General features: G+C 42.7%; 5 protein-coding genes across 6 annotated transcripts; 1 reads left to right on the top strand and 4 right to left on the bottom strand.

The window, feature by feature from the left end:
- Positions 1 to 2,332: 2,332 nt before the first annotated feature.
- Positions 2,333 to 4,473, top strand: LOC135614551 (WAT1-related protein At5g07050-like). The gene is made up of 7 exons (XM_065112038.1): positions 2,333 to 2,589; positions 2,679 to 2,741; positions 2,826 to 2,942; positions 3,038 to 3,296; positions 3,392 to 3,550; positions 3,626 to 3,777; positions 3,993 to 4,473. Exons 1-7 carry the CDS (start codon positions 2,387 to 2,389, stop codon positions 4,321 to 4,323), a joined length of 1,284 nt encoding a protein of 427 aa, XP_064968110.1. The 5' UTR covers positions 2,333 to 2,386; the 3' UTR covers positions 4,324 to 4,473.
- Positions 4,474 to 8,873: 4,400 nt separating this feature from the next.
- Positions 8,874 to 9,952, bottom strand: LOC135614550 (E3 ubiquitin-protein ligase SGR9, amyloplastic-like). Its single transcript, XM_065112037.1, has one exon. It carries the CDS (start codon positions 9,832 to 9,834, stop codon positions 9,019 to 9,021), a length of 816 nt encoding a protein of 271 aa, XP_064968109.1. The 5' UTR covers positions 9,835 to 9,952; the 3' UTR covers positions 8,874 to 9,018.
- Positions 9,953 to 10,923: 971 nt separating this feature from the next.
- LOC103987293 (uncharacterized GPI-anchored protein At5g19250) lies at positions 10,924 to 15,420 on the bottom strand. Its single transcript, XM_009405555.3, has 2 exons — positions 15,147 to 15,420; positions 10,924 to 11,623 (listed from the first exon to the last, which is right to left on the bottom strand). The coding sequence occupies exons 1-2, from the start codon at positions 15,214 to 15,216 to the stop codon at positions 11,109 to 11,111; spliced, it is 585 nt and encodes a 194-aa protein (XP_009403830.2). The 5' UTR covers positions 15,217 to 15,420; the 3' UTR covers positions 10,924 to 11,108.
- Positions 15,421 to 20,460: 5,040 nt separating this feature from the next.
- LOC135614549 (leucine-rich repeat receptor-like protein FASCIATED EAR2) lies at positions 20,461 to 22,560 on the bottom strand. 2 transcript variants are annotated; one of them, XR_010487594.1, is made up of 2 exons: positions 20,794 to 22,560; positions 20,461 to 20,723 (listed from the first exon to the last, which is right to left on the bottom strand). XR_010487594.1 is itself a non-coding variant. In XM_065112036.1 (2 exons), exon 2 carries the CDS (start codon positions 22,098 to 22,100, stop codon positions 20,862 to 20,864), a length of 1,239 nt encoding a protein of 412 aa, XP_064968108.1. In that variant the 5' UTR covers positions 22,101 to 22,294; positions 22,386 to 22,560; the 3' UTR covers positions 20,461 to 20,861. The 2 variants fall into 2 exon arrangements, 1 of the variants encoding a protein (XP_064968108.1); XM_065112036.1 differs by having other exon boundaries at positions 20,461 to 22,294; positions 22,386 to 22,560.
- Positions 22,561 to 23,770: 1,210 nt separating this feature from the next.
- Positions 23,771 to 27,126, bottom strand: LOC103987291 (uncharacterized). The gene is made up of 4 exons (XM_009405553.3): positions 26,815 to 27,126; positions 26,580 to 26,723; positions 25,841 to 26,049; positions 23,771 to 24,342 (listed from the first exon to the last, which is right to left on the bottom strand). Exons 1-4 carry the CDS (start codon positions 27,060 to 27,062, stop codon positions 24,185 to 24,187), a joined length of 759 nt encoding a protein of 252 aa, XP_009403828.2. The 5' UTR covers positions 27,063 to 27,126; the 3' UTR covers positions 23,771 to 24,184.
- Positions 27,127 to 27,709: the final 583 nt, after the last annotated feature.

Raw genomic sequence — 27,709 nt, 5'->3', positions numbered from 1 at the left:
TTGAGGTCATAGCATTGCCAAATTAGTAAGGTTTTGAATATTACAGGAGTAATTACTTACTGATATTGTTTCAGTTGATACTTGACAAGCCCATGAATCTAATGGTCTGAATCCTGAAGTTCTAGCTTCGAAGAAAATTATTTCCCTAGCATACTTTTCTCCCATTTTTTGAGCAACCAAAAAATTGGAGAGTGGATGACACAGCTGGTTGATAATAAATGGGTCAGTGGAATGTGAGCCAGTGGTCTTAGATTGAGTTGATTATATGGATCAGGCCCTTCTTAGTAATGCATTACCTCTTGTGATTTGTTAGGCACACAAGATGATTGGTTGAGAGTTCATTTAGTTGTTTGTCAGATGGAGTTCGGATTTCTTGATCCTGCCTTCAGTATCACCCTTTGTTTTACTCCACACGAAGCCTGTTTCAGAAACAAACATTTAGTTTAATTGTTATGGAACCATCAAGGGTATGAGTTGATGCCGGCAACTTATCCATCAGTTGGAAGTAATCAAGTAAGTTTGTAGCTCAGAGTGCTGTAGAAAACAAACTACAATTGCAAGGCAATCATACTTGTGCGAGCAAAGATTTGATATTATTTCTCTTCTCTAAATCAAGAACAAAAGCAAGAAAAGGAAAACTGGCTGCTAGATCCAAGTTCTGAGGTATCATAACAGTGATGAATCGTTGACCGAACAAGTTGCGTCTTTGGCCTGATGTGAATGATGGTTAGAAATTAACATGGAAGGAAAGCCAACCAAGGAGATCAATAGTCAATGGCAGGGGCGGCAGAGAGGGTGGTGTGGGGGAGGAAAGGGAGAGTTCTGATGGCTTTTCTCAGTGTTTTGGAAGACAGCGAAATAATGCATCGCGGTAGCCATTATGGCCTTCAAGCACCAGGGTAGCAGACGGTATCATGGCCCTGAAAAATGCAGAAGAGCTTGCTCTTTGAATTCTTATGATTTTGTTCACGACTACGAAGGAAAGAAAGCAAGAAGCGTACTTCAGCAAGGTGCTGTTTCCAGAGCAGAGGATGAGACCATGGATATGACTCGCACTACTCGTGAGCTACCACTGTCCGCTTGATGCTTGTAAGTCTCATGTTCAACTCCGAATTCTCTTCTTTTCCGTCTACAGTACATGCATTCCACTGAGCCAACACATAGAAAGGCAACGAATTGTGAGAGTACTGCGAATAATATTTCATTTCAACTGTTGGAAGAGCATCCACTTCGCGTCAATCTTCGTTCTCTGTAACCCAACACTAGCGCAAGTGGGATCCATGTCATCCATCTCATGGCGAGCAGGAACTGCAACCTCGTCATTCGTGTAGGTTACCATCTCTTCCTACAAAGGAGCAGAAATCAACACGATGCTGCCATGACCAACTTCCCCTGCACCCCGCCTTGCAATGGCATATCGATGTCTCATTTTTCTCAGCAGCTCACCAGAGTTGGTCTGAACTCTGTGTCTCATCTTCTTCACATCCATCCTAAACCGAAGGGTCTTAGAACTCGGCATCCACGGCCAAAGAAAGCTGAATGAAGTGGAAAGAGAAATAAAGTGAATTCTCCAGCTGTTTTGTCAACTGGAAAAGCATGAAATGAAGTATTTCCATCAGGCACAGACACTACCATGTCATGTATTCCCAACTAGTAGCTGCAACTAGCAGAAGATACTCTGTTTCTTGCCATGAGACACTGCAAGTGCAAGCTGATGTCTGAAAGTGGAATCCTTACAATTTGTTCCACGAACCTTAAACAAATTGCTAATGATTTGCGTTCTCTCTTTCCAGTGTAACAGAGAAATCGTAGCCAATGACCATCATCAGACACATCCAACGCAAAGAACACGACAAGCACTGACATCTTCGTACCTGTACAACATCGACAAGTGGAATGCGAGAAGTGGCAAACTCGCAGCAAATGTCAGCTAATTTGACGCTTCGGATCCACGGGAGCGACATCATGAAAGGCTTACTCTGCCGTCAAGATATGCATCCTTGGCATCGACGCAGACCTCGGAACGAGAGCGACAGCCACCGGTGATTGCAGCGTCCACCACCGGAAGGCCGGAGTGCCGGCACCGGGGCCTTGTGAAGGCATCATCAGCGCGCACCAGAATTCCCATTACGTGGGTGCACCTCACATCATCTGCCACTCAACTAGTGCCCATGAGCCACCCCTGCTTCCACATACATTCCATCCTATTGCTGCCAGGTGGATGGATTCCATGCCCAAGTTGGCCATCTACGTCCCGGTTGGGTTCCGTCAATTCGACCGATGATGCCTGCCTATTGCTATAAATACCAGCCGTAGCAGACAGGAACCCATAAGTTTTTGGTCCTCGGGTTTCACTACATTTGCTTTCTGCTAAGCTCTAACCAAGATGAAGAACCAAGGAAGCCGCAGGAAGTTGTTTCAAGTGTGCAAGCCTTACGCCGCCATGATCTCGCTCCAGTTCGGCTACGCCGGCATGAACATACTGACCAAGTTCTCCCTCAACCAAGGCATGAGCCACTACGTGCTCGTCGTCTACCGCCATGCCTTCGCCACCCTCTCCATCGCCCCGTTCGCCCTCATCCTCGAGAGGTAGACCAAGCAGTACTGGCTGCTGTTCACGTTCTCTCCGTAGAATTCCCAGCTCCTGTACTCATCGTCATTCTTGCTTCTGATCGCAGGAAAGTGCGACCGAGGATGACATTTGCAATTTTCATGCAAATATTCGTGCTGGGGCTCCTTGGGTGAGTACTTGCTCACTTCCGATCGAGTGTTATGTCATGGTGGTGTAGGAATTACTGATAGTTTCTGCAAATATCTTCTTGAAGGCCGGTTATTGACCAAAACTTCTATTATGCTGGTCTGAAGTTCACCTCGCCAACCTTCTCTTGCGCCATGAGCAACATGCTGCCAGCCATGACCTTTGTGCTGGCTGTTATCTGCAGGTACGTGGGGAGAGAGAGAGAGAGAGAGAGCGATGTTTTCATGGTACTGTTGCATCACGCAGACTTGGTGATTATATTGGACTGTTGCATGACAGGATGGAGAAGCTGGACCTCAAGAAGGTGAGATGCCAAGCCAAGGTGGTTGGAACTTTGGTGACAGTGGCTGGGGCCATGTTGATGACCCTGTACAAGGGACCTATCATGGAGATGGTGTGGACCAAGCACATGCATGATCAAGCCCACCAAGCCGTTGACGTACCCGTTGCTGCGGACTCGGCCGACAAGGACTGGTTCAAGGGCTGCATCTTCCTTATCATTGCAACTCTGGCTTGGGCTTCTCTCTTCATCCTCCAGGTGATCCTTTGCAGGAATCATCTCGGTTCGCATTCCATGTAATAATAAGAATAAGGCCTAGGAGCATGGCTCATGCTAGTTTCCTGCTTCAACAGGCTGCAGCCTTGAGAAGATATAACGCTCCCCTCTCCCTCACTTCATTAATATGCTTCGTGGGTACCCTACAAGCCATTGCTGTCACCTTCGTCACGGAGCACAGGCTTTCTGTGTGGCGCATAGGCTGGGATATGAACCTCCTTGCTGCTGCCTATGCTGTAACTCTCTCTCTCTCTCTCTCTCTCTCTCTCTCTCTCTCTCTCTCTCCACTCATTTGCCATTTGTATGTGCAGGGAATAGTGACATCCAGCATTGCCTACTATGTCCAAGGTCTTGTGATACAAGACAAAGGGCCTGTCTTTGCCTCTGCCTTCAGCCCTCTTATGATGATCCTAGTGGCCATAATGGGCTCCTTCATCCTTGCTGAGAAGATCTATTTGGGAGGGTAAGTTTGCTATATCCATACATAACAACCATGAAGAACATTGATTGCTTTATTTCCAACAAAGACAGTTGATACGGCAACATGGCTCCAAGAAGTCATATAGTTTACATAAATGATCTTCAAAACACTAAAACTAAATCACTCATGTGTTCGTCACCCTCCGAACCAACGATCATTTGGACTTTGACTAAAACAGTCACTAATTTCTCTTGTAGAATAATTGGCGCAGTCCTCATTGTTGTTGGCCTCTATTCGGTTCTCTGGGGCAAGCACAAGGAGAACAAGGAGAAGACGACGGAATCTGACATTCCAGTGTCCATCAAGGGAACTCAAGAAGATGGGCAGGTCATGGAGATCATAGAACTCGATGAAGTTGAGCTGGAGAAAGCCAAATCTGGTAACAAGGTGATCGACGCTGCCGACGTGGCCATTATACCGGTTAATGCTTCAGTCCCAGCAAATCACATGAAGGTCAACAAGGAGGCGAGATATCATGCAAGGTTGAAAGGAATCACAGAGAGAGAGAGAGAGAGAGAAACAGAGTGATCGACACTGGCATTCAACTCATGGCTGCTTTTCTTTTACTTGTTTGTTTTGTTTTTTCTTCCTTTCATGATGTCTGAGCTCTTCATGTAGCCAATAATTTGGAAGTGGGAAGAAATGCCAGTGCAGAGTTTTATGTGTCCTCTGATTCAAGCAAGCATGCCATTGTGAAGTGATTACCACTCCAACTTGTTTCGATTAGTAACACACACAAAGAAAGTGCATCGAGAATCATGCAACAAATTAAAAGGAATTAATATTGAAGTGTGATTACCACAATAGCTGGCTACTCTTTGGCTAGTAGCATTCTCTCAGTACGTAGTTGAAATTTTCTTCCATGTAATATAGTAATCATGTGTGTCCAGCATCATTACACGTTTGAAACCTCGAAGTCAGCTTCATAGTTCCAACCTTTATGGTCTCCACATTGAAATGACATTAGAGACCAATGACCATGGCCATATATATTGTGGAAAGCCATAGAAATAACCATTCATTAGATCACCAAATTATCTTGGCAAACTCACGTAGCCTTTCCATAGTATAGCAATTTTCAAACATGAGATGATGAATCAACCACATCACAGAATGTTTACCCTGAATTACTATAAATATTGTACATATGCATTGTACTAAAATGAAGAATTTCATTTACAAAAGAAATAATCAAGTTAAAAGGAATCTAAAATTAGCATATTCGTGCACCTTGTGATTTAATGAAGATTCAATGATGTTCGTAAGGTTCATTGTGAAGAGAAGGTCAAGCTACAGTTGAAATACTGATGACAACCAAGATAAACAGAGGAACTACAAATGAGGCACAAGAATAGAGTTTGATCTTCCATTTTTTGATGTCTTAGTCGAATGAAGGATTCTTCAGATGATTCTCCAAAGTTAGAGCAGATCATCCACGACCAGTTCAAGAAAACACAAAGAGTAGATGTAGTTCGGCACTCGATCCAGATCCTCCTCAAGAATCAAAGGTGGAACCAATTAATACGTCAACTTGATTGGTATCTGAATTCCTTGTGTTCTTGGAATCATCGGCTGCGGGGAGAAAAAAAGGCATGACGCAGGTAGTGGATAAGATCATTGCTACTTTGAGGTACCAACACAATCATTATTGCCGATGTCGTCTTCCACTTGTCAAGCTAGTTCAGGTCTGCATGGAAGTCACTATGGAGAGACACACCTTTGCATGATTAAGTCGTCAACAACTCCCCGCATATCTCTGCAATTGGAATCTGACCTCATGGCCAAGCTTTGTGGGGTTGCCTATCCCTATCATTTACGGACAACAAGATTCTCGTCATTGACATACACCAATCTCTAGAATCTTCATGGATCGGTTCTTCTGATATATCAGCTGCATTGTTTATTATCTGTGCGTGAAGTATATGGTAGTCCTTCTCTCACGTCACCGAGCTCAAACTTCGACAGATCTCAGCCTCAGCTCACAACTTCTTTCCACTGGAGAAGAAGATACCTTTCTTTAGTGGCTGTGCTTGTGTTGGGTTGCCAATTACTCTTTCGATAGTGCAGATGAGCAGGAATGCATCACAAGATCCGAACAATGTTGAGGATCCCGTGGAAGGGACAGCTCTTCAGGCCATGATGCACAGCCATCTTCTCGTGGTCCTGAGGGGGCTTTATATGATTGATACGAGGATAAACATCGTATTAAGAATCACATCAAGGTGTTAGATGAACTTCACTCTAGCTCTGTTGCTCAACTTGTATCACATAGATAGGAACAACGACAATTAGGCTCAGTCATCCGAGTTTTGAGTTTACTCGGATCGAAGTCGTGAATGTGGTTTGTGAAAAGATGGAAGCAGATTATTCAATCCGAGAATCTCTGTGAAACTTCCTACCTTCTTACCGGAAGAACTACCGAGAAGACGTAGAACGACAGAAATAGGTTGCGGACGGTGTCATCATGGATCCACGAGTCATATTCCTTCGATTGCCTCTTAACAGTATCCATGCACCAAAAGGTTCCAACACCTGCCCACCGCTGTTCATTTCAAGCTTTTGTTTAGAGGTAATGTGGGTGCTGTATTGAGCACTCGTAAGCTTGACCTCGTAAGGAAGAACTGACAGCAAACGGAACAATCGAGGAAGCATACCAAGCGTGTGGATTCGATCCTGGTGACCATCCCCCTCTCTCTCTCTCTCTATGTGGGAAGTTAATGGCCAGTACGTGGTCAATACTGGAGCTACTGTTCCTTGACACACTTCTTCGACAGATTGTGTGGCTGCTGCAGTTTTCCAGAATGGTGAATCAGAACGCAACTGAGCTCCATTCCATGAATCCAAACGCACTCAGAACTGAACTTGCAACAACAATGGAGGTGGGTCGGAGAAAAATGCTCGACGGGGTTATGTTAAAAGATAATGCTAACGATTTAATTAATTTATAACTATTAAAATAATATATCATTTCCCTAAAAAAAATTATCTTTTTAGATTTTTTTTAGATGATATCCTAATTGATTTCCCCTCCGTTAGGCTCTTTCACTTTTATCCATCGTGATCGCCTCCCTCGCTTTCAGAGGCATATCGCTTTCGTCCCACTATAAAATTCTATCATTTTGATCGCGTCATCATCACGACAGAAGAAGAAGAAGAAGAGGTATTAATGATGATGAGAAGTATTTAGGATACTAGATGAAAATATAGGTGACACCTTTATGAAAAAAAAAAAATCATGTATCTTCTTCCTCCCATGTAAGGAAAAGAAGAAGGTGAGTAGTACCAGAGAAAGCACAAAGCTGCTAGAGATTAAAATTATCTACTAAAGGTGTGAGAAGGCATTAAGTCTCAACGATAGACTTGATGTTTTAGAAGAAGGTGAGTAGTACTAGAGAAAGCACAAAGCTGCTAGAGATAAAATTATCTATTAAAGGTGTGAGGAAGCATTAAATTCTCAATGGGTTTGGGTATTAGACATGCAACCAATCCATCCACAATACTGAGATGGATCGATCCAGCATAAACAATGACTTCCAGTCCCTAGCGGCGGAGGTTTGTTTTGGTTTGATTTGATTTGATTAGATTAGATAATAGATAGATTAACTTGTTGATCCTAAATTATTGTTGTAAGATGCTTATGCTTAAAACTAATAATAGTATATTCATCAAACGCTTGTAGATATGTAATTATTGATTTATTTTTAATGTAAAATTAAATTACGGTGTTATTAAGGTAGTTACCAATTCTGACGTATAATTTTTATATGACTTCGCTGACAGTCAGTACAATTACATGTTCTTCTACCACTGCCGAGTACCGTACTCGACTCTGAGAAAAAGCAGTGGGTCCCTATTCTGGTCTAGTGACAGGGTACAAATAATAATGACAAAAAAGAGGTTGTGATTTTCTAATGTTTACCATTTGTTATTATTTTTCATTAAAATAAATGTTCTTTAAAAAACTTTTATTTTTTTTAAACATGCTTTTCATAGAACATTTTTTATTTTTTAAAAGATGGAATTACTCTCTATTTTCATCTTATTTGTTGTCTATGTCTTATCATCTTTATCCTTTGTTTACGTTATTATTATTATACCATTATTTATAATTTATTTTTATTCTTCTTTATTGTCCTCAAATATGGGCACTGTATGGGTCAATCCACATAGTAACAACTTCGTTAACCAAATTCCAACATGTCTATCTGAATCCCGTATAATCTTTCATTATCGAAGGTAACATTTACGGCCTCGAAAGTATCATGCATATTGTTATTCGACTTTACGAGGAGGGGGGAAATCCTTGTAGATGAGGTTTAGGGGTTTTAAATAAGTTGGGGAGGAATAAGGCCGAAGGTGGAAGAGAAGATCTTCATCATCGGAGGTGACATAATTTATCATTTTTTTTAATTAGATAGTAGTATTCCAAAATAAAAGTATAATCGTTCGTTTCATCAACTAGATTTTTATAGCTTTTTCCCACCAACTATCGACCGACTTCTTACATTACATTACATTATGCACCATTCGTTTTCTCTTTTTGGGTCATATCTGATGGTCACAAACGTCAATTGGTGTTAAAAACAAAAGGATCAAGAAAGATCCTGTGAGATCACAATTACAAGAAATCAGAAAGGTAGATCGTAGTAAATCTATCAGTCAGATGAAAAGGAACAAATGTGGAGAACATTACCTTTGTCTAGTAAACAAGCAAAGGAAAAGATGGTAAAAGTTGTCGAGGATTGTCAGATCTATTTATTTTCCCTTTTCGTAGGGTAATTAAATAGGTTTGATGCATCACCCATCAGAATTGAATCGGTTGACAAATGGTAGGCACAGGCCAGTCTAAGCAAAGCGAAGAAGCGTCGATCGTATCATCCTTTAGATTCTGATCGTGAAGAGTAAGAAACATCTGCTGTGATGGGAAACTGCATTGCAAGCATAGGATGCAGATTTCATGGCATGAGCCAACAGTGGTGGTGGTAAATATTTCCTGTCCGGTTTGAGGATACAGTGAAAAGAAATAAGATGGAACGGATGATACTTGCAACTACAGGAAGGGTGAAAAGAAGATGGGCTGATTAGAACATCCAGTAAGCTGCTCCATTATTGATGTCAATTTGAGCTAATATTCCCCTCCAATACATGATCACCAACATGTGTACACGCACAATAAACCAAAAACAGTCAACTCAAACATCTTCCTCCAACACTGTGGCCTGCTCATGTCCTCCATTGGTTGCCCATCCTGGTCACAGCTCTCCATAGCCGCCCCATCTCACAGAGCACATCCTCAGTCGGCAGCTCGTGCCGGCAACACGGGCACGTGTTCCGCTTCCGTAGCCACCCCAGCACGCACCCCCAGTGGAACCGATGCCGACACGGAAGCTCGCAGACGTCCCTCCCGGCCTCCATCTCCTCCTTGCAGATGACGCACTCCCTCCCTCCGGTTCTACACTCCACCGACGGCAGCGCCACCACCGCCGCCACCGATGCGCCGACTTCACCCTCGACCTTTTCGCTAGAGCCGCTGCTGCCTGAGAGAACTTCCATCAACCGCCGGCATTTGACGGCGGCATCGACGTACTCGCAGACGACGGCCCATGCATCGTTGCCGAGCCCCGAGGGGCTTAAGATGGAGCGGAGAACGTTGTCGGCGACCGTCGAGTGCCAGCTCGAGTGGTGGGTAGTGTTTGGGTTGTAGGAGTCGCACATGGCCATGAGGAGGATGGCTGCGTCGAGGTCAGAGAGACGCAGGGGGCGGGAGGGCCCGCACAGGGAGGGGAGGAGGTTTTGGAGGGAGGAGAGGAGATGGCGGGCGAGGAGGAGGGTCTTCTCGGGGAGGGAGAGGGAGTGGAGGTAGGAGAGGGTGAGGGAGAAGTGGATGGGGGAGAGGAGGAGGAAGGCGAGGCGGCGGCGGTGAAGGCGGACGTTGGAGGACAGGGAGCGCGTGAGATCCGAGAATGAGCGGGAGGGGAGGCCGAGGAGAGCGGCCATCACGACTTCACCGGAGGAAGAGGAGGGGGAAGAGAAGTCCATGGGGATTAGAGTCAGGTTCGCAGGACTGAGGGGAGGGTGAAGCAGGAGGCCTTCCTTATATGCCTGCCATGACGCATGACAAATATGGACGAGGGGTTTAGAGAGTAGGACTAATGTGTTCGATGCAATTATTGCGTTAATTGTACGCTAGATAAAAGGCCGGACATGCACGTCCCGTTCTAAACGAAATTAGCAAGACCTCATCAAAATCTTACCACGTCTTGATTTGCAGAAACAAAGTCTTAACATTCGTGTGCTGTAGGAGGAGGTATTGGCCATTTGAGCAAAGCAGCAGGCGTGTAGAGGATGAGTTCTCGGAAAGTGGAAAGGGTAGGAGATGCGTCCACATGCAGGTGTCCTACTGGGCCATTAAGCTTCGATCGTCGTTTTCTCCCTTGTTCCTCCCATGCACTGTTCTGCTCGATGGGAGAAGGCAGTAGCGTCATGTGGCTGCGTCCCCATGGATTGTTGTTTTAAGAAGATAAACGTAGATATCCTTGTCCCCACGTAAAGCTCTGCACTCCTTTTCCGCATCAAAGCCGATAGAGAGAGGTGGTCTCTGCTCAGACTATGGGCACCCATTCCTTTCCATAACATTTTCTCCACAACATAAAAGAAACAGAGAAGTATGTTCGAGTTTCAGTGAAGCTAACAACAACAGGGGAAACAATTTAATGGTCTTCTACAACCAGAGCGGAAGTTTTTAAGGAAATCTCTTGCTGGAAACTCACACTATAATGCAATTTGCTCAATCCTCCGGTAGAACACGAAGAGGCTGGGAATCTGTCGCTGCTGGGCTTCTTTATTGGTTTCGGAATCAGAGGAATAGAAAGCAGGGGAGCAGATCTGCATATGTGCAGGCAAGGTGGTGGTGCGATCAAAATAATTGACCCTCGGGATTGAAGAGAGTGTCGTCTCGTCGGTACGTGGGCAGACAAGAGGAACCTGGGAGAAGGCCACGGCTTTGTGCTCCCGAAATGATTGGACTTTAGGTGCAGGTTTCTTACGACGCCCATCCTTCCGTCTACATCAACACACCATGTGAACTCATTTCACCAGATGTGGCCTTCGGAGCAGACGGAAGAACAGAGAAACAAAGCACTGCATGTCATCCATAAATGGTAGACGAGGATGTGATCAATCAGGTTTTTCCCTTTTTTATAACAGCTAAAAGAATTGCGATGAAAACGATCTCGTCAGATAACACCTCCAAGTCTTTCCAATGAGGTCATATTCTTTGGAACAATTCGATCGTCATGCAAGAAAAGAACTAATTAGCTGATCAAAACCATGAAGAAGCCCAGCAGCGACAGCATCACACAGCGGTGATCAGCGATGGAAACCACCGAGCCAGCTCCTGTGTCTGTGGCTGGGCCATAGTTTCCGGCAGGTGTATTTGTGGTCAGAACCGCCACCACCCAGTTGCCTTCATCAGCCAGCCCGATTCCCACGTAGCTACTATCATTCAGGTTTTGGTTGTACTGGGACTTGGTGAAGTTGGCCAAGACAAGCTGGGGATCCAATCCTGGCACGCAAGCTGGCATGATCGACCCATCCCGAATCACCGTTGCATTCAGGTGACAATTGCTGAGGAAATCAGGGAAGTTTGAGAACTGCTGCTCCGTCCCAGGAACAGTGTCGGATCCAGTCGTGTTGGTGCAGTCTTGACCTTTGTATGCTGATGCAAGTTGTTCTGCTAAGCAATCTGCATTCTCGTTTGCTGTCAGCTGAGAAAGGTTCAGGGAAACTCTGTAGTCATTAATCCCTTTAAGAAGCTGACTGCTTGTGTCTGCAAAGAAAGTATTGACTATGAGATGTTTTCCAATGGAAAGTACAGAAATCAGAGAAATTTACAAGTACTGTGAAAATCTGATAAATAACACAAAATTTTGATTACTGATGCTGGCGAGCTATAAACTTATTAGATCATAGTTGAGGGATGGTGGTACACTAGTAAAGAACTTGCTGTTTCTGCAAATTCATGCTGATACTGCGTCTAAAGCCGCAATGGTCACTCTAGACAACCTAAATCAGACATGAGAAGTGGAGTTCCCCGCTTCAACAACCATTAAGGTGCAAGGGAATCAATTTCATCAACCGATGCATATTCTGATGGCAACACATCACTAAACATGGCATTAGGAAAGGTTATCAAGTTAAGAATTAAGGTGAAACAAGTAATTGTCAAGCTATACATCTATGAAAGGCAATATCAAGCAACCCTCTTACAAGAGTGGCCTTATTAGTGCTTCCTGCTTAATGAAAATTTATATAAATGCTGTAGATTAGGGTTTCAAAGTGATGTGATTATCAATAATCAGGTCAGACAACAACAACCAGAATGTGATTAAACTAATTTTTATGCCGCTTTTATTAGTGCAAGAGAGCAAATTTTTCCGAGACCAGACTAGGATATTAGAAGGGACTCTTTCCAGAGCATGATAGTCAATTAAGTTGCAGCTGCCAAACTTATCCACTCTCGTGGATCAGTATCGGCAGACTGCCAAGAGAACCTTAGATGACTCAACTTGGATGGTTTTTCCTCTTCCGATTTAGATACTACTGGATTTGTTTGCTCTTATGGAAGTCGTGACAAACAAGAAAAGAATCACTGTCGATGAAACAGATCATAGGCATATCAGCACATGAAACTGTTCTCTAGACATCCTTGTAACCATAACAAATACAGAAGCTGCCACAACTAAGAAGGCATATATCTGAACTAGGGACAACAGCAGAAAGGATTGGGTTGCTCATGGAAGCCAAACCACATACTTTGTGCCACAGCATCGCTACGTGTGTCAAATGCATAAGCAACAACCAACCTGTAACAACTAAACTCAGTAAAGCATTTCTTACCAGAAACCAAATGGTCATGAATCAATTTGCATTTTCTATAACCAGGATCCCGAGAATATCATCTTTGATGATGTAGCACCACCGACATTTGTATTAAGAGAGGATTGGTAGGTGCTGGGAATAGGAATGGGGGAGGAGGCTAACATCAAGATCACTTTAGTATATAACTGATTTTTGGACATGTTATATAACTGACTTGGTTTCATTACTGATCTTTGACATGAAAATGGTGAATCATTTTCTATTTTCCAGTTTACCTACCTCTCAATTTATTCAAACTTCTCTACTCTAGCTTTCTTCTTGCTACTTGTTTCTTCTATCTGCTTTACAAGTTATGGAGGCCTCAAAGTTTCTTCTCTGTGTTTTTGCATGAGAAATTATTTCAAAAATCTATTTGTTTCTTCTCTGTGTTTTTCACCATGATGACCTCAATGCAGGGACTATGAGGAAGAGCATTGAAAATTTGCAAAAGGAATTGAATACAAGTACGTCAATCAAGTAGATTCTCTGTGTTTTTCACCATGATGACCTTAATGCAAGGACTATGAGGAATAGCATTGAATATTTGCAAAAGCAAATGAATACAAGTATGTTAATCAAGTAGAAGATCCTGCAAAAAACACAAAATTGGTTTATTATCATACAGCTAGGAAAAAAAGATGTGAGTACTCAAGTATGTATCCGGATCAGATAAATAGTCACTTATAACGAACATCTATGCAGCAAATGAATTGTGCACCAGAACCATTAAAAAACAAGCAACTTACATGATCTGACGGGTAACAAGATTTCCTCTTTTAGTTAGCTTCTGTAGCTACCCAGGAAATACTTCTTCAGCAGTAGCTCTTAAATAACTTTCCCAGTTTAAGCCTATACAACTTTGAAATTCCATTTCATTTTCCCAAACCTGAGACACACTCCAGTCATGTAATCCTGGATCTCTGGACCTTGCACAACAAGGCATCAAAGTTTCTATATGCATTAAGACATGCTATCGATTGTGAGACCTTACTGGTCATAAGCTTCTTATAGGTCCATCTGTTGTTCCCATCCTATATTCAATCATTCCAGTTCTCCAGCAGAAAAAGCTAGTTTACTTGAGTTGGATTATGTTCATAATACTACCACATGTGCATCAACACGAATATGAATGTTTTATTAAGTAATCAAATATTTGGCTTACCTATTGGGCAAAACCTATATTAACATGAAATGGAATGAGCAGATGACACATAACCAGGGGAAGATGACTTGCCCTTTAGAATTTGAGTCCAGGGGAGAAGTGGAAAATTTTCTTCTTATACTCTTTTGAGGTACTGGCAGGGATGAAAGGCTTTCTTTGGAGTTCTCCGGACCTCTAATCTAATAACAGCATCCTAAACAATTGGCAGACAGCTAAATGACATATGGCTCCCTAAGAAATCAATAGAATGAGCAATTGATTGATGCGCTTATCTTGATAACTGAGATGAGTGGTAGACTTAATGACAAGAGTCGAGTACTATTATCTACATGGGTGAATTGTAGACAATAATAGCAATCTTTAAGAAGCCTACATAGGTTGGCCCAGTGCATGAGGTTTGCACGAATGAGGGGATCTAGTGAGGGTCAATACATGCAATCTTACATTTGCAAGCAGAAAGAATATACCCATGACTAAAAAGTAAAAACCCTGGTTGGCAGGTCTTATAGGAGCAAACTTACTGTGAGTTCTCAAGCTAAACAGCCTACGAGTACAAAAAAATGAATTTAAGAAAAGAAAGGTTAAAATAGAGATGTGAAGAATACAAGAAATCTGAGTCAGATTGAATTAGAAGGAGAAAAGAAAGGGAGGAAAGAAAATGAAACAGGTATTTGAGATAGATGGGCCAAACTCACTCAAATGAATGTTTTTCCTGCATAGGGAGTTCTCCATATTGGAGCAATCTGAGCCAGAAGGAGGCATATCTAGCAAATAGTTGCCAAGAATAACCATCTGCCAGGGTAAACTCCATTCACAAGGACAATACTAAAACGTTTCATCGTATGGGTGCTAAGAACAAGCCAACAGATCACAAGCATCACAAGAATAAGGTCACAAAAAGATCTGAATCAATAAAGATGGTGCACAGAACTCAAGCTCCCCTCTTGCAGTATGAAGCTACTTCTTTCGTGTCCCATGGAAATAGTCTAGGACATGGAACATAATCCATAAGTTTCTGTTTCCGGTTCCACACGGATCATTTAACATATTAGACATTCATAAGGGAGTCCACAATCCATCTCATGGTCATTTCCATGAACAGATTCATCCCATTCTTCATACCCTTCAAATCTGAAGTTAATAAATCTGATTCACTCACCAGTCATTGAACAACGTGATTTCACAGTCATTCACAATCATCCTCATCAAAACTCATAATTCATAAATATATGGAAGAAAGAAGAAGATACCACAGGTTGAGTGAGTGTACCATCAGATCTGGCTGAATGAAGCAGGACAATGAGAAGGAAGCAGGAGAACAGGGAGATCCTTAGGCCCATTCCTCACCACCTCTTCAACACTCTTCCTTCTTCCTTTTGCTGAGATCTTGAAAAAGAGTGGGAGGAAGAGGAGGTTAATGGGTCTGGGAGCAAGTCCATTGCTTTCACACCCACCTCATTTTCTTCTCTTTTCTTTATTAACTCTAAAGCTTTCCCATTACACCCATCATCATCTCTCTCTCTCTCTCTAGACTTTGTTCAGTTCTTTCCCTTTTCTTTAATCCAGCTTCACACATGGGTTGCTGCAGCTGCAATGTCCCTTTTTTTGATTTGGTGAATCCACTGTCTGGAAAGCTGTGATGTGTGAGCTGCAGCAGTCAGCGCAGGTTCCTTGATGCTTACTACTGTCCAATTAGCTGCATTAGGGGCAGATTTCCAAGTGTTATTGCACTACTGTTCCTTGGACAAAGCTGCATAAGCTAAAGCTTAACTACTCCAAAGGATGGGATGACATTCTAACTCACACCAGTTGGCTTTATTATGCATTTCCATACAAGTATAATAATAATGTAGTGGAGTGAATGCCAAGCAATTATTTGGGTATGATGTCCTCTGGGGAAGGGTGATCAGCAAGCAGCAGATGGAATTGAAAGAAAAGGTTTCCTATTAGAAAAAAAAAACCTCTCCAAATATTAACTTATTCAAACTGTATGACCAAAGAATTATGCTTAATTTCTCAAAAATAATCACTTGATGGGATTTAAGAATTACTAATCCCTAAATACTGTTCTTGTTGTTGTAGCAACTTGAGGATTACCATTCTACATCATTAAAAATGTGCAACAGTTTGCTAAATTAGTCACTAACAATCATTTGATTGATCTCTGATCTCATGCATTTGCGGATTACTCAGGATGATCCCAAAGACTCCATTCCAATGCACGGATAAAAAGCTTAAATTTGAGTGTCGGATGGATGGTGGCAACAGAAAATGTTCCAAATAATTATAACCAATCAGAGGATAAATGTCAATTTATTATAACATTTCTTTGTTAGTATAAGAAGTATGAATAAATAGAGAGGAGAATCATGCAAAGAAGTATGAATCATTTATATTAAAGACTTGAGGAACATTAAAGACTAATATGAGGTAGAATGAGATACCTGTGTTTCTCCACATCATTTACATCTCTATCTCTATGTATGAATCAAAGAATCATTGGCTAGTCATAAACTAATAAAGATGCTTCCGAATGGGGGTAGTCATAAACAATCGGGTGTGTTGGATGAGACACCTTCTTTATTAGTCATAAACTAATAAAGGCAGCATGATAGAAATAATAGAAGATAAGAACAAATATTGAATGAAACTCTAGGCAAGTGGCTCTGATATCATGATAGAAATAATAGAATATAAGAACAAATATTGAATGAAGCTTTATTGAATAGTTGAAATGCTTCAATACATTAACATGTTCCCTCTCCTATTTATACAAATTAGGAGGAAGGATTTCCCTAATAGAATAGAGGATTTTCCTCGACAGAATAGAGAAATTCCCTCATATAGTTAGGAAAATCTTATCTTCTATCATGCCCCCGCAAGATGGTACTCCTGACAAGGATACCAATCTTGGATCGATGCAAAGAATTGTTTACAAGCGAGAGGCTTCATGAGTAAGATAAGTGTAGATCGCTACTACTACTGCTGTGATTGTTGTTACTGTGATGGCACAGGCGTTCCCTTCATTCTCCTTAAGTCTGCCGAATGTTGGCAGATCAGCGAAGACTACCGCGGTGAGGAAGATGAGGATTGACCACGGAGCCTCTTAGGAATGCAACGGCGTTGGTCGCTGGCCGAAGGGTGAAGCTTCACTTTTCTCAGCGACGTTGGTCGTTGGCCGAAGGCAAGAGCAAAGCTTCGCTTTTCTCAACGACGTTGGTCGTGGTTGCGATTACGACGGCTGCAACAGTAGAGAAGAAATCTACAGCAATGTTGCAGTGATGCTACTACAGCAAAGGAGGAAACTGCAACAGAGGAGGAAGCTATAGCAGAAGAGGAAGGAAAATAGCTACAACGAGGAAGAAAGGTAGGGCCGTGCTGATGAGCGCAGCACTAGAGATGCCGTAGCGGAAGGGAACGAACATTGGCGTAGAGTGGCAATGGAGAAGATTGGCAGTGAGAAGAGAGCTTGCTCTAAGCCTTACTCTAGGCAAGTGGCTCTGATACCATGATAGAAATAATAGAAGATAAGAACAAATATTGAATGAAACTCTAGGCAAGTGGCTCTGATACCATGATAGAAATAATAGAATATAAGAACAAATATTGAATGAAGCTTTATTGAATAGTTGAAATGCTTCAATACATTAACATGTTCCCTCTCCTATTTATACAAATTAGGAGGAAGGATTTCCCTAATAGAATAGAGGATTTTCCTCAACAGAATAGAGAAATTTCCTCATATAGTTAGGAAAATCTTATCTTCTATCACAGCATGCTACAGACACCTTCTTTGAGACTTTCATCAGCATGGGGGTAGTGTGTTGGTTGTGGCCGAGGTGGAGGTGGAGGTGGAGGTGGAGGCGGAGGCGGAGGTAGAGGAGGGGAGCGCATCCAGGGAACGGCGGAGGAGATCGAACCGGAGCGGATGAAGGGTTCACAAAATTTACGAAAGGTATAGAGACCTGCGGATGAGCTTACCTTGTGCTAGCTAGAGGTCGAAGTGGACCAAAAATAATAATTTCGGGTGAAATAGTTCCTTTTCGATTTTCTTACTCTCACATGGCGGTGACTAGAAGCCTATTAAATCACCAATTGAAGCAGATAGCTTGTGGTGGGCACGCGGTGAGCGTACCTATACCAATTCGAGGACGAAGCAAAGCAATAAAAATATTTTAGGGTCAAATCGTTCTATTTCAACGTTCTTACACTCACTTGTCGGTGACTAGAACCCTGCTAAATCCACAATATCAACCGTTTTGTGGTGAGCTTACCTTTTACCTATTAAAAAAATTAGACAAATTCTTTAAAAAAACTAAAATTTTATGTCATTTTCTCACTTTAATCCCACAAAGCACCTTTTAAATTGTAAAAGATGATACTATGACTAATCTCTCCCTCGTTGCGGTTGCGGTCACCTTCACCTTCACCTTCACCTACTCTGCCTCGTCGTACCCATACCTTACATTTCTCTCCATCTCATGGTGTCCTCATCTCAACTTAGCAATATCTTTTGTCTACTCGCATCGTAAGAGTCGTCATAAGGATGATGATGAGGATCAATTGACCCTCATGCTATTATCAATCAAGAGCTTGCCTTGTTCAACATCTGTATCTTGGATCATAAACTCTTGGTTATGGCATTATTATGCTGGCTTCAAGTAGATATAGTTACGCGCAGGGGATCAATGGTGGCCCTTCCTCCCTCGTCTTCTTCCTTTGCATCCTGAGTCTTCTCAGGTTTAAGCTTTGCAACTATCGTGCTATCGCTAACTGCATCCTACTCAAAGCTATCGACCACTATCGTGCCCTCACCTCCCTCCTCTATGACAATAATAATTGTGACGCTCTTCACCACTTCATCCATGACCATAGCATTATGCTTGGCACCCTTGATCTCTACCTCTTGCTTGACTTCTACAATAACCATCTCTTTGCCATCGTGACCGATACGCTTTGTGATGGGTGATGACAAACGACAAAAGCGATGATGCACGAGGCAAAGGAACGTGTAATCTTGTTTACTAAAAAATAAAGAATACTATGTGGGAATATAGAAAAAGGGTGCCACGTGGAAAAAAAAACTTATACTGTTTTTAAGAAATTTTCCTAAAAATTAAACCTTGACGAAATTATTCAGGGATGCGGTGAGCTTATCCTCTAGTTATCGAAAAACAAATTCCCTCAATAAACATCAAATCGACGCCAAAATCCTTTACTTGAGCATTCTTACTCTTACGCACGGTGATTAGAACCCAGTTACGAATTGGTCGCTTAAAGATTTCTTTTTATCTAAATATGCGCTGTTGATTTTGTGATCCACGAATCGATCATAGCCCAAATAAAACACTATTCTCAAGGGACTATTTTTCGCAATCTTATTTAATAAGATAAAAGATGATACGGACAACACACCTAATTATTACTTTGTACTTCCCATAAATTTGAAGATGAACTTATATTGAGTTTTATATGAAAAGATATCGGAATTCACATCATCGTCAACTCTACAAAGATATGATCTTCGCATATGGTCTTCAATCTAAGACATATCATTTTGTATAATAATACAGATATATTCCATTCAATGGTAACTTTAACATCCTCCATCACCAATGTAGTCAACATGATATATACCATTCCAAACATCAACCCGTGGATTTACAAATGAATCCAAGGGAACAACACCATTTTGATCCAAATTGAACAAAACAAAACACAAACAGATCATGATTATGAAGAATCAAAAAACATTTCTTGATTATTCAGGCATTTCAGGTTTTGACATATACAATCAATCCAGAAGCCAGTCAGAAGAAATCTAGTGTTCTCAAACCAAATCAATTAACCAAATCCACCAAATAGTTGAGACATTTATCAAGTTAGAAACTGTGATCATGAGAATTACAAGTATCTGTTGCAATGTTCTGCTTGAACATAGAGCGCATGGACCGTAATTTCACAGCCTGAATAAAAGACAGTAACATGTATAAACCAAGATTTTGGTAACATGAACACATGAGAAACTTGATCTCTATAGTCAATGCAGTCATACACATTGCGCAAAGTTGTTGCAATGATTTGCTTAACCATAAGCAGTACAACAGATCATACACAATAGACAATATATGTTGCCATGGTCTGCTCAGCCATATACAGTGCATGAACTTTAGTAGGTGTTCTGAAGACAAACATGCAGGAACTAAGATTTTGTAGCATGAACACAAAGGAGTAGGTAGCCTTGTCCTATACTTATTTGTATCATACACATTAGGTGAATGTGTTGCATCAAACTGAAGGGAATTAGCACATACAAATCAACATTTTGACTAATTTCAAAGCAAATAAGAAATGCTTAGCTATGAGTTGCTATATATATATATATATATATATATATATATATACACATACATACACACATTGCACAAGTGTGTTGCTTCAGTGGTCTGCTAATCTGCTGAACTACAAACAGTGTATTACATGTTTTAGGTGGAATGAAGATGCTATGATAGATACAAATGAAGGTTTTTTCGCTAACATGGACACAAAGAAGAAAAAACTTAGCCCACAAATAGTCAGAATCATCCCTAAGCCAAACAAGGAATAACTATAAATTCTGGATAGAATATAAAACAGAGATCATGTACTTCAAGAGACCTATGAAATCATGCAACAGCAATATAAGTTCTCTCTCTACATGACAACTTAATTTCATACCTTATGCACACACCAACTAAGAAGACAAATAACCAATCAAAACAACAGCTTGATCAAGCAGCAGAAACCATCCCAAAATTACCACCCACTGTTCAAATATATATCAGCAACTCTTCTTCCTCCTTCCTCCCTAACCCAAAATTAATAAAAGAATATTATTGTTGTGTATATATTTATATATATACTTCTTTTTTCTTTACCTTTGTTTCTTTTGATCCCTCCCCTTGTTGATTCTTTGGCCCACTCCGGCAGTGGCGGCTGTGGGCGATCAGCCTCTCCAGTCGGGGCACTGATAGACGGGGCGCATCTTCTGTGTGCCGGCCTTGAGTGGGCAGGGCGTGTCGAACGGCGGCACCATGCAATTGTACTGCAGGCACAGCGACGCACCGACGGGGATGGCTGCAGCCGCGGGCCCTATCTCGATACCCGTCAGGAAGTTGTGCTGGAGGTAGAGCAGTTGCATCCCGTTGCTGAGCCCCTGCACCAGGCGGCTCGGCACCTCCCCGGAGAACCGGTTGTTGTTGAGGTAGAGCCGACCAACGGCGGCCAGCTGCGGCGGCACGGCCCCCCACAGCCGGTTGTAGCTCAGGTCCACCACCGGGATGACCACGTCCTCCTGCGGCGGCTCCACTTTCCCGGAGAAGGCGTTGCGCTGCAGCTGGAGCGCCGCGAGCGGGAACTCGAACACGGACCCGGGGATGGGACCCTCGAGCAGGTTGGAGCTGAGGTCCAGGAAGATGAGCCGGGTGAGGCGCGGAAGCACGGTGTCCACGGGGCCGGTGAGGGTGTTGTGGCTGAGGGCGAGGTACTGCAGGGATGGCGGCAACGACGGCACGGGGCCGGAGAGCTGGTTGTGCTTGAGGTCGAGGCGGAGGAGGGAGGCGGCGTCCGGGAAAGGCGGGAGGGTGCCCGAGAGCTGATTATGGCAGAGGATGAGGTTGGAAAGGGTCAGAGCGGCGGTGAGGGAGGGGGGGAGGGGACCGGAGAGCTGGTTGTAGCTAAGATCGAGGGTGCGGAGGCGGGGGAGGGCGCCGAGGCCGGCAGGGATGGGGCCGGCGAGCAGGTTTTTGCTGAGAGCGAGAAAGCGGAGGTCGGGGCATCCGGCGAGCTCGTCGGGGACCGGGCCCGTGACGCGGCCGGGAACGAGGGAGAGTTCGGCGAGGGCGGAGAGGCGGCCGAGGGCGGGGTCGAGGCGGCCCTGGAGGCCGGGGTAGCCGGCACGGGGGTCGCCCAGGGCGAGGGCCATGACGCGGTCCCCAGCGCAGAACACTCCCGGAAAAGCACAGGGGTCGGCCGTGAAGTCCCAGTCGGAGAAGAAATCGGAGCCAGGCATGTCTTCGAGGCCCTTGCGGATAGCCTGAAGCGCCAGGAAGTCCACCGGGTCCAGAATTCCCACCACGACCCTGGAAGACGCCAACAATGCGAACCCCAGCGGCAGCAAGAACAACGCCAAGAAACGGTGAGTTCGAACGCAGCAGCATCGCTCCACCATCATCGCCATCATCATCTACTTTGCTCCGGTCTGCTCTGCTCTCTTTCTTTCTTTGGTTCTTGAAGCAGAGCGCGGAAGGGGACTAATAAAGAAGAGGGATGTGGTCGTGGATGTGCGTGAAAGGTCAAGGCGGACTACAGCTTTGCTTGGTTGGTTGCTCCTCGCTTGCTTTCTCGTGGGGAAGGGGCGTGAGCGCTTTAATGGCGGATCTGTAAAGGGACAGAGAATGATAGAGGGCGAGAGAGAGAGAAAGAGCGAAGAGAGAGGAGGAAGGAAGAAGACTTGGGGGAGAAGCTTAACCTGGACTGGGTGGCTTCTTTAGCTCTTTGTTCTTCTTCTTCTTCCTTCTTTTTCTTCTACTGTGGTAATTGATGTTGGCTTGGGGAGGAAGAAGAAATCAATGCCGGCACCCCAACAAGCCGCTCATCCCACGGTAGAGGCGAAGAAGCTTCATCCTTTTTTTTTTTTGTATTATTGGTCTTTTCTATTGTTTTTTTTATTTATTTATGAACATTATATATATATTAGGGGGTCTGGTTCGGGCTCGCAAACGGTTGTCCGAGGCAGGTGGTTCGGAATCCCACGTGAGCCGCGGGTGAAACCTACTCGTCAGTCGAGTTGTCAAGACACGTGGCGGTCTGGTACGTGTCGCGTCATCGTTCTGTAGTATTAGTTGACTCACCACGACTTTACTGGTGATCGGACTGAAGGGGCCCTTCGGAGGGGCCTCTCTCTTTTCCGATCGCAAGAAGGGTAAGATTGACGGGTGGATCGAGAAGGTGTGAAAAAACGTGCAGATGTTCGGTGGTTGAGTGGCCCGAGTAAAAGATCGACGCGATAATTAAATTATGCGAACATCTGCCGATGTGTAAGGTAGGTTGGGCGCCGGGAGGCAACGGTCTCCTTTTCTCCCCTATCCCACCGCTTTTTCCCTCTTTTACCCTCCCTAGCACGTGACATTCACGTGAAAGAGGGCAAAACAAGAGGACGTCGACAGCCCTTTATTTTTTAAGACTTATTCATCCATGATCCGTGAGTAAGAGTGGCTCATATTTTGGGACCCACTCGGGCTCACTGTCTGTCGCGTATGTCTGTCGAACGACGAGCCTAAAGGGTCCGTCGGCGGTGGGAGGCGTGACTGCGTGAAACAGGCAGTGCTATAGAAGGAAGCGCAGGGCGATGGCATGGGAGCGTGCGACTATCGCCTTTGTCGACGGTGTCCAGTGATACCGAAAGGCTTATTCATTGTGATTAAAGGATATAAGCTTGAAGGTTGGCGTTGGGTTGCACACCGGTTCAGTTCATGCTGGCGCAGGATCAACTCGGGTACACGCCTGCTCATTGTACATGTTCACAAGAACAGAGGAGGCTATTAAAGGAAAACGACAGAACTAAGGAAAAGATATATATGAACAAACAAGAAGATTATGAAGGCATTAGTTAGCTTAATTAGTAAAGAAGTTGACCACTAGTAAGATACTAACATCAAATTCCATGTGCATCACCTACAATTTGCAAAAAATAAAAAAAAAATCCAGAAGAAAAATATATTATTGTATATGATAACAGACAATGAAAACATTTGTTGTAGAATCTGCAGCCAGATAGAAATACATCAAACAGTTGTAGTCACGACAGTCATGCTTTGTCCTCATAACCAACATTGACACAGAACACACCTGTAGTAAACAAATAACTATCTCATGTCATAATAGAAGCCAAACAGAGGTTCTCATGCAGTTTACATAGCTAAGTACTGAAGAAACCTTTTGTAAGTACATGCATTCAAGGCATTCACATGTAAAACAAAACCTAACCAAAGAAGAAAGAGAAAGCCTCTTCATGGAAGGTGGAGGATGAAATTCATGTTTGCACCAGTTACCAGAGATGCAAGCTACCTCTTCAATGCAAATCCCATTTTACCCTCTCCGCATGCTAGGGTTTCTTAAATTTTACAGGCTGACAAACAGACTCCGAATGGATGAAATCCAAAATTAACTTTAACAGGTAATTAATTCAGAACCTCTTGTTGCAAACCACACATGACAAAGCTTTTCTAAGTACTTTGTAGCAGAAATGCCATAGGAAAAAGGTTCAAGCTAATCACTGTAGTCATCATCCTCTTTCTCTTCGTGATCAGCTACAAACTTCTCTATGAACCTCTTCTGAACTCCCCTTATGATGCCCTCCCTCGAACTACTTTCAGTTTGTCCATCATTCAGCACCGGGTCAGATTGGCAAAGGGTTAAAGCGACAGCTGAACAAAGAAAGAACAGCTATAAGTACAATAAGATTAGGGAATTCATTATTTTCTTCATTAGCAACTCTAGACAAACAGGTTGCTTTTTTCTAATAGCATTTTGTTTAATAGCAAATTTGTCAAGCGTTCAAGTTAATGGCAATATATCTTCATGGGAATTGGAAGAGAGCAGATGTGTGCAATCATCAGACATATAACATCAGGAATATCGTTTAACTCTTGAAATTGCAACTTGCATTTGTGACATATGAATCTAGATAGGTGTGCAACACAGCAACTGAACTAGTGTAACACAGACTTGAGGACTTGAAAAATTTACATGCCGGAGGAAAGTTCTAAAAAAAAAAAAGAAGGGGTTCACACGTCGAAGTAGATGATGTGTGCTATCTGCTGCAGGACCTCCTGTCGCATTATCTCATTATAATTCCACATCAAAATCCAACAACCATAAATCACAACTGGTGACTCAATTTTATATTAGAAATGCATCCAAGTGGTGGTTAATTCATGCGCCCACATAAGCAAACGCACAACATACATGCACATGCTTCAAGCATACAAGAAAACTCAGTATGTATGCATATCCAGGTGCCAATACCTTTTTCTTTTGCCAGTCGATGACAACCATGTCCTTATGATGCTACAGCCACAGATATGATGGCTGACAAGTGGACAAATTCACTATGTCTAAGACCAGAAGCGACAGTGCGTGGAGTTTGTAACATTTTGCTAATATCATCTAATCCATAATATTTCTTTCCCTCATTATTACAAATCTAAATATGCATCTGTCTAGCTTTAAAACCTAAAGTATTGGGGCTCAGACGTTTCCTCATTAACAACCATTTAGCCTCTTTTGCCAAGCTATTATATATCAATCAAAGTTCTTATAACTATATTTTTATTGGACAGCCTTGACAATGAGCTCTTTATAATGGGTCTCTGATCATCATCATGGAAAGACCTCTCCGAAACGGGAACTCCTTAATCAATACATAAGAACAAGAAAACCTTAAAAAGAATTGCACTGACAAGCATATGAAGACAAGCATCCTAATGATATAATTACTCGAGGGTACATAGGGAATGTCAATTTTCCAAATTGTTTTAGGCAAATAGTAGTCGAGAAAAATATAGCTTATAAACTCAGGCAGTTTATTAGATAGAAAATCTCTATGATATACACAATAAAAAAAGATACCTTCAGGTGTACATCTCCCGGGTACATAGGGAATGTCAATTTTCCATATTTTTTTAGGCAAATAGTAGTCGAGAAAAATATAGCTTATAAACTCAGGCAGTTTATTAGATAGAAAATCTCTATGATATACACAATAAAAAAAGATACCTTCAGGTGTACATCTCCCGGGTACATAGGGAATGTCAAATTTCCATATTTTTTTAGGCAAATAGTAGTCGAGAAAAATATAGCTTATAAACTCAGGCAGTTTATTAGATAGAAAATCTCTATGATATACACAATAAAAAAAGATACCTTCAGGTGTACATCTCCGGGAGCCAAATTGATGCAACCCCACATAAGTTCCTTTGACAGCACCATTGTTGTACACCAAAATGGTTGGAAGGTTTCTATCTGGGTAATTCGGAATGCACTCCGTGGAGATTATCTTAACAAACTTGGTAGCTGGGTACTTCGTAGCAAGCTCTTCCAGGCAACATAGGAGTAACCCGCAATCTTGTATACTGTCACCAAATTAAAAGAACCAAATAAAAACTGAAAAAAGATAATTGTTTATCCTGGGTAGATTACTCAAAGTACATAATGATTTGACTGCCAATATCTGAATTTATCATAAAAGGTAATAATCAACGCAAATGGACAAATTATTCCTGTTCAAAACGGTGCACGATCTTCAACATAGTGTACGCAGATATAAGCGGGATCGCTGGCAATTCTAGCAGACTAGAAATGCTCTGAATCACCCAAGACATCACAACAAAGAGACGGTTGCGCGCTCATCGAGGTAGAAAACTTTCAAGAACAGGGAAAACAAAAGGTAAAATCCAGTGGACAAACTATGTCAGTAGAGAAACACAAGAATCCAGAGAGATCAATACAGTTTGGCAAAGGAAAGGAAATCGGAGACGCAGGCAATTCCATCTGCGAAGAAAATCTTGAACTCCTACCGAAGGGACACATGCCAGGTAGCAAATCAAGCAACAAAAAAGTCAGGATGTCATAAAAATTCTAGACATTTGAACGACGGGCACACCTGTCCTTGTAGAGCAATACAACGACCCAGACATCTGCGGGTGCCTGCGACACCTCCCGGACAAAATCCGAGCCTGAGATAGGCATCACTGACCCGAAACGAGCAACTTTTGCCGCCTCCCGCATCTCCGCCAGCCTCCGCTTCCTAGGCTCCCGCCGCGATAGAAACCCCAATTCATCACCAGAGGGAGAGAGATCCAAACAGGGAACCAGGAAAAAGAAAACCCTAAGATTACCTGTACTCCTGGAGGAAGCGGTCGTCATCGAGTTCGGGATCGTCCTCGAGTTCGTCGAGCTCGGCTGGGGTGCGGTCGTCGATCCAGGCCTTAGATTTGGGGGCGAGGTCCGGGTCGTCGGCGGGAGAGAAGGGCGCGGGCTTGAAGGGCTCAGGCTTAGGCGGCAGGTTGCCGAGGCGCCGCTGGATGTCGTCCCACTGCGTGCTCGCTCCCTCAACGTCCTTGTACACGAAGTGGTAGTCCGCCATCGTCGCCTCCTCCTCTCTCGATCGCTCTCGCCTCCGCCTCGGGAGGAAATAGACTTACGAGTTGTATATAAAGATAATTAGTGAATGTTAAGGCAACATAATATAACGGTATTTATTATTTGCATATTTTAGATGAATAACATTAAAGTTATTAAATAAATCAATAAATGATAAATATTTATTTTAATTTCAAAAAACTTATACAGACTATATGGATCAATTGTTTTACTTTTTTGAAAGTATAAAAGTATGTTATTTTTAAAATTTTAATCAATTTAAGCTGAATTTACCATAACGTTGGAACAAAAACCACTTCAAAAATTGACTTGGTTTAATGTAATGGGTTTGAAAAGAGAGAAGGACAAAGGAATGACTGACGATAATTTATCATTTTTGAAATTAGAGATTTTTTTTAAAGAAAAATTATCCTAAATTGAACTAACCTAAGTAGTCCTCATAAAGGTGCTTATAATATCTCAGTTATTATTATTATTATTATTATTATTTTTTGAATCTATCTGTTCTGTAAATGATTTTATAGGTTTCGACAATGTCTGATAATGACAAATGCAAGCCAAACACCGTCTTGTAGGCATTCAAAAAAATGGTCAATCTGTTGCCGTGAGCTCGGTGGATGAATCTGACGC

This window comes from Musa acuminata, chromosome BXJ2-6 (assembly GCF_036884655.1).
Source record: "Musa acuminata AAA Group cultivar baxijiao chromosome BXJ2-6, Cavendish_Baxijiao_AAA, whole genome shotgun sequence".
Taxonomy (NCBI): Eukaryota; Viridiplantae; Streptophyta; class Magnoliopsida; order Zingiberales; family Musaceae; genus Musa; species Musa acuminata.
The sequence above is the reverse complement of the archived record's forward strand: the minus strand, read 5'-3'. Positions and strand labels throughout refer to the sequence as shown.

Bases quoted from the DNA above. Each gene is read 5' to 3' on its own strand.
- LOC135614551 (XM_065112038.1), top strand. From the start codon at position 2,387: ATGAAGAACCAAGGAAGCCGCAGGAAGTTGTTTCAAGTGTGCAAGCCT. The intron at 2,742-2,825 runs GTGAGTACTTGC...ATCTTCTTGAAG, and splicing joins TTCGTGCTGGGGCTCCTTGG to GCCGGTTATTGACCAAAACT. The intron at 3,551-3,625 runs GTAACTCTCTCT...TTGTATGTGCAG, and splicing joins TCCTTGCTGCTGCCTATGCT to GGAATAGTGACATCCAGCAT.
- LOC135614550 (XM_065112037.1), bottom strand. From the start codon at position 9,834: ATGGACTTCTCTTCCCCCTCCTCTTCCTCCGGTGAAGTCGTGATGGCC.
- LOC103987293 (XM_009405555.3), bottom strand. From the start codon at position 15,216: ATGGGCCTAAGGATCTCCCTGTTCTCCTGCTTCCTTCTCATTGTCCTG. The intron at 11,624-15,146 runs GTACACTCACTC...CTTTCTTTGCAG, and splicing joins TCATTCAGCCAGATCTGATG to ACACAAGCAGTCAGCTTCTT.
- LOC135614549 (XM_065112036.1), bottom strand. From the start codon at position 22,100: ATGATGATGGCGATGATGGTGGAGCGATGCTGCTGCGTTCGAACTCAC.
- LOC103987291 (XM_009405553.3), bottom strand. From the start codon at position 27,062: ATGGCGGACTACCACTTCGTGTACAAGGACGTTGAGGGAGCGAGCACG. The intron at 26,724-26,814 runs GTAATCTTAGGG...GCGGGAGCCTAG, and splicing joins CGCTTCCTCCAGGAGTACAG to GAAGCGGAGGCTGGCGGAGA. The intron at 26,050-26,579 runs GTGTGCCCGTCG...ATTTGGTGACAG, and splicing joins GTATTGCTCTACAAGGACAG to TATACAAGATTGCGGGTTAC.